Genomic DNA, 9,256 nt, shown 5'->3' on the forward strand with positions numbered 1-9,256 from the left:
GTTATTGTTGGAAGGCCACTTTCAGCAGCACAATTAAAAGTGTCCGTTAACAACCATTTTTTAAAGTGTGCAAAAGTACAAAATCTAATAAAATAAAATTTTAAATTTAATTTGTGTAAAACCACCAAATATTGAGTATAAAATATGTTCTTTTGATTGTTTATGGGGATATATAAAATTAGTACATTTGAAGGAAATTGTGCGAGAGGTTGATTTCAATTTCAAACATTGATTGGCTTTGACATTTCAAATATTATCAAACCTATTGTGGATTTAGTGGTTGGGAAGTTGCTGGGTTTGCATGATGAAGTTTAATTTCTTTGAAAAGGACTGAAACCAGAGAAAAAATAAGCACCCCATAACTTTGGTAATTGCTTTTGAAAATGAAGTTTGACAAAGTTGGGGACATCATGTTCATCAAAGAAAATTGACAATAGAAGATAAGGAGGGAAGCTCCTATGTTGGTTCCTTTCATTAATGAGCATACTATAATTGACTGTCTTGCACATTCTCCCTATTTAGTGTGTATATAAAAAAATTTTATATAATTGAAAAAGCAACTTCACTCATGGATATAAACCTTGCTAGCTAGAGAAATAACAAGCCCTCACTTACTGAAACCCTTTTGAAACTCTTTCCTTTAATTTGTAATCAAGTAAACATCATGATTATGGTTGGTTTTGTGTCACAAATTTCAAATGTTTTGTTGATGTTGCTACTTGCAGTGACATTCAACAAAAGCTTCTGTTGCCATAAGAAGGATCAAAGTTTGTTGTTAATCTTCAAGCAAGGCACTAAAGATCCTTCCAGTCGCCTTTCCTCATGGTCTACTCAACAAGATTGTTGTTCATGGGAAGGAGTTGAGTGTTCTAGTGACACTGGCAGATCACAAGTCTTCTTCTGGAAAATGCACGTTAGAAGAGTCCAGAATCCTTAAGAGGTGAAATCAACTTATCTTCTTTACTTGAACTTGAATTTTTGGAATTCTTATACTTGAGCTACAATGACTTTGAATGCATAACCACGCCATCTATCAATACTTCTATTGTAACTCATGGTCATTTGCTGGAAAATTTTTCTAAGCTTTCTGAACTGAGTTTATTATACAATGTTCATCTTCACATTGATAATTTTCATTGGCTTTCTCAACTTCCTTCGCTGACACATCTTGATCTCAATGGCATTCATCTTCATAAAGAAACGAATTGGGTTCAACATTTTACTTCGTTACCTCTTGAGGAATTATGTTTGGAAGATTGCCATTTGACAAGCTTCAATATTCCATCTGTTGAGAATGTCAATTTTAGCTCTCTATCACTTCTTTCTCTTAGTCAAAATGATTTTAGATATGGATTACCTAAATGGTTGTTCAATCTTAGTAAGAACTTATCCTATCTTCATCTCAAACAGTGCAATTTAAGCAGTCAAGTTTCAGATTTTTCAGGTTATCAAAACCTGCATACCTTAGATTTGTCTATCAACAAACTCAAGGGATCAGTGCCAGACTGGTTAGGCCAACATGACCACTTACATCATCTTATTCTATCTAATAACTTGCTTGACAACATTCCTTCAATTCTAGGAAGCTCACCAACTTTAACAGTTTTAGATCTTAGCTTCAATTACTTGGGTGGTACACTTTTAAAAAGCCTTGTAACAACCAACTTACTTTTGGATTTGTCTCACAACTCAATTGGTGGAGATATCTCAAACTTGTTGCTAACCAATGCGTTCATATTTATGTTATTTAATAAATTCAAAGGACAGCTTCCTCGTATATCAACTACCGTCAATACCTTGGATTTGTCTTACAACTCTTTCTCTGGATCTTTGTCTTCTTTGTTGTGTTACAATGAGGATGAACAAGCTAGCTTGGAGTATTTGGATATATCAAATAATTTTCTATCAAAAGAACTTCCTGATTGTTGGAACAATTATCTATACTTGTCTTATATATACTTAAGGAGTAATAAGTTATATGGTGAAGTTCCTCCAATGATGGGTTCATTAGTTGAGCTCAACTTACTAGATTTAACTAACAATAGCTTTTATAGGGATATACCATGGACTCTCCAAAATTGCACATCTTTGTTGGTCATTAATCTGGAAGAAAACAATTTTTATAGGAATATATCAACATGGATGCCAAAAAGTATATCAGTTGTGAACTTGAGATCCAATCAATTTTCAGGCAACATTCCTTCACAGATATGCAGTCTCTCTAATTTGATTGTGTTAGATCTCTCGAATAACAAACTTTCAAGATAAATCCCTTATTGTCTACACAATCTAACCAATATGATTTCGGGACTTTCAAACATTTTTTTCACCATGAAAATGACACTAGGTGGTCTCCCATTGATGGATGGCTATGAAATTCCACTTAAATTCAAAACTAATCTGCATACAAAGGGTCAGCAATTAGAGTATGGGGAAAACCTAGGACTTGTGCAGATTATTGACTTTTCAACTAACAAACTTTGTGGAGAAATTCCTGGCCAACTGTTTGGGCTTAAAGAGTTACAATCCTTGAACTTATCTTATAATGATTTAACAGGAGAGATATCAGAGAGAATTGGGGAGATGAAAAATCTAGAGTCTCTTGACTTCTCCCATAACAATCTTCATAGGAATATTCCTTTGAGCATGTCTAGTCTATCTTTCTTAAGTCATTTGAATCTGTCATATAATGATTTCAAAGGACAAATTCCATTGGCGACTCAGCTTGAAAGTTTTGATGCATGGAGTTACATTGGGAATCCAGAACTTTATGGAGCTCCTCTTCAAAAGAACTGCACAATACATGAGAAAGTAGACAATAACCAACAAGTTGGAGGAAATAATGAAGATGACACTTTTTTGAAGTCATTGTATCTTGGAATGGGAGTTGGATTTGCAGTGGGATTCTGGATAATTTGTGGTTCTTTATTTTTCAACAGAGCGTGGAGGCATACTTATTTTCGGTTCTTTAATGGCATGGTAGATTGAATATATGTTATTGTGGCTATAAAGCTTCGAAGATTCCACTAATATTAGGAATAAGCTTCAACTCAGGTCAATTCTAAAGGTTTTTTCCGCTTTATTTAAATTCAAAGTTCTCTTTGGATTGTGATATGTTTATTATGTGATGACATTTGAAATTGAGTTAGCAGTTAACTCATATCATTCCTGTTCATATTTCATAGTAATAGGTAGTTTCTGATTGAAGTACTTTCGAGACTCCCAAGTTGCAAATGCTCTGCTGGTTTGGCTCTTTGGTTGATGATGTCCGTGTCAAGCTCTAGTGCTGCAAACTTAAGTATTCAAATGTTTTGGGATGTGAAAGTCCGGTGATGTTTTGTGGGAGTGTTGTGTCACCGTAATTACAATATTGTTTGTGTACATTATTTAGATTTTGTGAGCTTTATACTTGACTTGGCTGTTTATATAATATATAGAACCATAATTTTTACAGTTCTCCCCATGAATGATGAATAAAATAGAGATCAGATCAATAAATTCATGATCCATAAAGATAAATCACTTGACAACCAGGGACGGATCTAGATTATGCGTGCAGGGAGGCCAATTTCCAATTTTTTTTAAAAAAATATGGGGATGGAATTAATTTTCCCCTCATTTGCAAGACAAGTGGTGCTAATTACAAGGAAAATTGAAACCACCAACTAAACTGGTTTTAGTTTTTCAAGTTTTAGCAATTTTTTAGAAATTTTTAACTTAGCCCAGCCCAAATTTTACACTTTCGTGCCCAATCAAGTAATTAACAAAAATAGTAATTGAATTTGAAAGTTCATACTTCTTTGAAATTTTTTAGCCAAAGAAGAAAAAAAAAAATCATTAAGCAATTGATTGGGGGAAAGTGTCAATAATCAACATACGTTTTCTTCTTTTATAAATCATGGGTTGGAGATTTTAAATGGGAAATAAAATATTTGTTAATATAATTTATTATATCCCTCTACTTCTCCTTTATTATTATTATTTTTTTTTTTGCAAAGCGATATATTGATTTTCTTTTCTTCCTATTAATCACCACTCTTCTAGAAATTTAAGGTGGGTTTGGCCCAAAATTATACTTTGGTCCAAATAACATTACATTTAATATTTCATAAACTCATGCTTTTTAAAACTATTATAATAGTTACTTGTCATTTTTTTATATGTATACTTGTCAAAATAATATTTCCATTAGATGAAATCCAGGAAGGTTATTTCCATCTTTTCTCTTTCAATTTTCATGTCAGATCAGACGCTAGGAGCTTCAGAATAAATTTTGTTCTAGCTGTCCTTTAGTACAATTTTCCTTAAAATGTTTGATTCCATATTTCTTGCTTTCTCGTGGTAAAAATAAAAAATAAAATAAATATTTTCTTGCTTTCTCGTTTGAAAGCAAATCACATATAACAAGCAAGTTACAGGTTTTAGGCTTTGAAGCTATTTTCTAAAACTTTTCAATGGGCCCAGCCCAAATTTTCCACTTTCAAATCCAATCAAGCCAACAAATAGATGATTGGATTCAGTCCAAAGTACCAACAAATAAAAATTGAGTCCAACAAAATGGACTAATTCCTCATAATGTAATAAATTAAAATTTAAAACTTTATTAAAAGAAGTACTCACATTTAGTGTCTAACTGTACCTCAAATAAAATTACTTTTAATAAAAAGATACTAATAGATAACAAAAAAAAAAAATTGAAGTACTCACTTCCTACAAATACAAGAAATCTATAATAATTATTTAAACAAGATAATCATTAAGTAATTCGAGTAAAATGTCAAGTAATTAACTTGTGTTGTGTTCTTGTTTCCCTTTTTAAGAAAACGTAGCATTAAATTAAATTGGTTCTAAATTAAATTTATTTATACATCATGCAGAAGTGGAGACTTTTTATCTGGTGAGAAATATATTAGTTAAAATATTTTCTTATATTCCTGATCATACATTAGCATGAGAATGTTGCGCGAAGTTGGCAAGTTCAGAATTCACCAAACAGATTCCGCGGGGAATACAGATCCAGAAAAGCCAGAGTAAAAGATGATGAAGATGATCAATTAAAGCTTAGCCAAATTCCATATAGATCAAGGCATTCCAAAGATATTGAGTCCATGTAAATGATTTGTAGATTCCTTTTTTGACGCATCTTTTGAAATTATAAATTCATTCCTGATTTTGATTAACTTTTTAGAGGTTCAGCTGCCGAAAATCTTACAATACTAATAAAAATTAGGGCAAATAATTTGTAAAATATTAATTATTATTTTTTATATATAAAATAACAGTCGGTTTCTGACAAAAAAATTTTGAAAAATAATTTGTAAACATAAGCAGTTTTTTAAATTAATTAAAAACTTGTCATAATAATTATAAAGCATTTCTAAATATTTTCAAAAAAAAACCGGCCATCTAAAATTATTGTTTATTGTATTGTTTGTATTTAAATTCCATATAATCACACCATCGATCACCATATGCACACATCGCCTCTATGTCAGTGAAGGAAGGAAAAAAGACAATGTGTACGGCGACAAATGCTAAGGCCGGGGGAAAATACAGATAAAAGATGACTTCTAAACTTTTAAATTAAAGAAATAAGCTTTCAAATTTAGTCAACACAAACTTCATCCAAATTAAAACAAACTATAGAGATAAATAAAGTTAATTTAATCAGCATTTTTTGGCTTAATTAAAAAAAACACGTTCTTACAAATAAATATAAACAAAGCAAAGCACATAAAATCATATATAATATTGAACTGCACCACTTAACAAAATATTTAATAATTACATGACCTATATAAATCTTTCTAAAGACCAAACAAGCCTTCATTTCCAGATCACGGCTTGCTTTTCGCATCAAAACCAAGCATCCATGGTCATGGCTAGTTTCACTTCACAAATTTCATTAGTTTTGTTGATGTTATTTGCAGTGACATTCGATAAAAGCAATTGTTGTAATGACAATGATAGAATTTTACTGTTAATCTTCAAACAAGGGGTCGTGGATCCTTCCAACCTCCTATCTTCATGGTCCACTAAACAAGATTGCTGTCAATGGCTAGAAGTTGAGTGTGATCGCAACACAAGCAGAGTCAAAACCCTTGTTCTGCCACCGCCAGACGGAAATCTACATGGTTCAGAATTCTTGAGAGGTGAAATCAACTTATCTTCATTACTTGCTCTTGAATTTCTGGAATCCTTGGACTTAAGCTACAATGACTTTGAACGTTTAAGCACACCATCTATGAATAACTCTGATGTTGCTCACAGTCACTTACCTGCAAACTTCTCAAAGCTTTCTGAATTGAGCTTATCAAATAATATTCATCTTCACATTGATGATCTTCATTGGCTTTCTCAACTTTCTTCCCTGACAACTCTCGATCTCGAAAGCGTTCATCTTCCCCTGGAAACAAGTTGGGTTCAATCATTGGCTTCGCTACCTCTGAAGCGATTATATTTGCGAGATTGTCATTTGAACAGCTTCATCCTATCTAGCAAGAATGTCAATTTTAGCTCAGTTTCAGTTCTTGATCTCAGTCTAAATGAGTTTAGATATGGATTGCCTGACTGGTTGTTCAATCTCAGCAAAGATTGCGACCGTCTTTATCTCAAACAGTGCAACTTAAGAGGTCCAATTCCAGATTTTTCAGTTTATCGAAACCTGCTTTACTTAGATCTGTCTAGCAACAATCTCCAAGGAACAATACCTGATTGGTTAGGCCAACTTGAACATTTATATAGCCTTCATCTATCTAATAACTCGTTTCATGGCTTCTTTCCTTCCAATCTCGGAAACTCATCAGCTTTATCAAGTTTTGATATTAGCTTCAATAACTTGAGTGGGACACTTCCAAAGAGCCTTGAGCAAACAGCCTTCATGCTTTTGGATCTGTCTCACAACTCATTTAATGGAGATATCTCAAAGTTGTTATTAAAAGGGTATTTTATATCCATGTCATTTAATAAATTTGAAGGACAACTTCCCCGTATTTCACCTAATGTCATTGTTTTAGATTTGGCTCACAACTCTTTCTCTGGATCTTTATCTTCTCTACTATGTGACGCACAAAGTGGTAACAATTTTCTGTACTATTTAGATATATCAAATAATTTTCTCACCGGAGAACTTCCAGACTGTTGGAACAATTGGGCAAACTTGTCCCATATATACTTAGGTAGTAACATGTTTTCAGGTGAAGTTCCTCCAACAATGGGTTCATCGTTACTTTTGCTAAGTACACTAGATTTACATAATAATGGCTTCTTTGGAGATATACCACAGACTTTCCAATATTGCATGTCTTTGGTATTGATTAATCTTGAAGGAAACAATTTTTCTGGAAAAATACCAGAGTGGACGCAACAAAACATATCAGTTGTGAAATTGAGATCCAATCAATTCATTGGAATCATTCCACCACAACTATGTAGCCTCTCTAATTTAATTGTATTGGATCTTGCTGACAACCAGCTTTCTGGATCGATCCCTCCTTGTCTCAACAACTTAACTAGCTTGGCTTTAGGACTTCTTCCTAATGCTTTAATCACCAAAGCTAATGATCTAAGAGTAGAGGTCGGTCTCCCAATCTCTTATGAATACAGAGCTGGATTGTACACAAAGGGTCAGTTATTAGAGTATGAGAGAAGCCTAAAACTTGTGCGAAACATTGACCTTTCAGCTAACAAATTATCTGGTGAAATTCCTGTTCAATTATTGGACTTGCACAAATTACAATCCTTGAACTTGTCTCATAATCATTTGATAGGAAAGATACCAGAGCAAATGGGAGGTTTGAAAGACCTAGAGTCTCTTGATTTCTCCCACAACAGACTTCATGGGAATATTCCTAAAGTATGGCAAGTTTGTCTTTTCTAAGTTATTTGAATATGTCATACAACAATTTCAGTGGTCAAATTCCATGGGGGACACAACTTCAAAGCTTTGAAGCTTGGAGTTACGCTGGTAATCCTGAACTTTGTGGAGCTCCTCTTCAAAATAACTGCACAATACAAGAAAATCCAAACAATACGAAGCAAGTTGAAGAAAACGATGATGACACTTTTTTGAAGTCGTTGTATCTTGGAATGGGACTTGGATTTGCTGGAGGTTTCTGGATAGTCTGTGGCTCTGTGCTCCTCATTGGAAAATGGAGGCATGCTTATTTTCGTTTCTTTACTGGCTTGGTTGATCGAATCTATGTTACTATGGCTATAAAGCTTCGAAGACTTCGCTAAATCGGGAATAAGTTCCAAGTAAGGCCAGATACACAGCACTTTTTTATTTAAATTCAAGGTTTTCTTTTATAATATTTCTTGTTTCTAAGAATAATTGACATTATTGTGTCTATTTCCTTCCATTTGTTGCTTAATAAATCAAGTGCAAAACAATTTATATAATGCTATGATCAGTTAGAGTAACTCCGCCTATGTTTATAGCCGGTCCCAAGCCCGGGTAAAGGAGGAGGGTTGTGTTAGGCCATCAACAGCCAATGTAAAAATTTGTTGAATCTATCATGAACATGGACAATAGACGTTATAATGTTAATGCTAGGTCGTTGCCCGTAAGTAACGCGCTGCATGGCTCAAGTACAGTGATAAGTGAGTTAGAGCCGCTGCATCGGCGCCCGGATGTAGTGTTAAATGAGCAAGGGCTACCGCGTCATTCTGGACGCACGCGGCTAAAGAAGTTAGTCCATAAGAGCAAAATTAGATTTGGTACTTGGAATGTTGGGACATTAAATTGTAAATCTGTAGAGGTTGTAGGGGTTATGATTCAAAGGAAAATCAATATCCTTTGCTTGCAAGAAACAAAATGGCGTGGAGAAGAAGCTAAGGATATTCAAGGTTTCAAACTTTGGTATACAGGAAAAGTAAGTGCACGCAATGGAGTAGGCATCATTATAGATAAGGAGTGGAAGAAGAACGTTGTAGAAGTTAGCAGAATTGGAGACAGAATTATTTCTTTAAAAATGATAATTGGACGTGAGACTGTTAATATTGTTAGCGCTTATGCGCCGCAAGTCGGGACAGAAGCCAGTCTTAAGGAATTATTTTGGGAGGATCTGGAGGGGTTGATTCGACACATACCACAGAGTGAAAAGATTTTTATTGGAGGAGACTTTAATGGGCATGTCGGGAGGGAAGCTGGTCAGTATGCGAGGGTGCATGGTGGTTTTGGTTTTGGAGAGCTAAACAATGAAGGGCAAACTCTTCTTGATTTCTCATTGGCGTATGATTTTAAGATTGCCAACAC

General features: G+C 34.0%; 1 protein-coding gene across 1 annotated transcript; it reads left to right on the forward strand.

The window, feature by feature from the left end:
• Positions 1-2,337: 2,337 nt before the first annotated feature.
• Positions 2,338-8,238, forward strand: LOC129317242 (receptor-like protein EIX2). The gene is made up of 3 exons (XM_054961608.1): positions 2,338-2,920; positions 5,931-7,860; positions 7,911-8,238. The coding sequence occupies exons 1-3, from the start codon at positions 2,338-2,340 to the stop codon at positions 8,236-8,238; spliced, it is 2,841 nt and encodes a 946-aa protein (XP_054817583.1).
• The last annotated feature ends 1,018 nt before the right edge of the window (positions 8,239-9,256 follow it).

The sequence above is a fragment of the Prosopis cineraria genome, unplaced genomic scaffold (assembly GCF_029017545.1).
Source record: "Prosopis cineraria cultivar Desert tree isolate PC_DT_omini unplaced genomic scaffold, ASM2901754v1 PC8, whole genome shotgun sequence".
Classification (NCBI taxonomy): Eukaryota; Viridiplantae; Streptophyta; class Magnoliopsida; order Fabales; family Fabaceae; genus Prosopis; species Prosopis cineraria.

What these genes read in the sequence shown, in the direction of transcription:
- LOC129317242 (XM_054961608.1), top strand. Translation starts at nt 2,338, where the DNA reads ATGACACTAGGTGGTCTCCCATTGATGGATGGCTATGAAATTCCACTT. An exon ending in GGGATTCTGGATAATTTGTG is followed by an intron (nt 2,921 to 5,930) that starts GTTCTTTATTTT and finishes TGTTATTTGCAG; the next exon opens with TGACATTCGATAAAAGCAAT. An exon ending in GGGAATATTCCTAAAGTATG is followed by an intron (nt 7,861 to 7,910) that starts GCAAGTTTGTCT and finishes CAACAATTTCAG; the next exon opens with TGGTCAAATTCCATGGGGGA.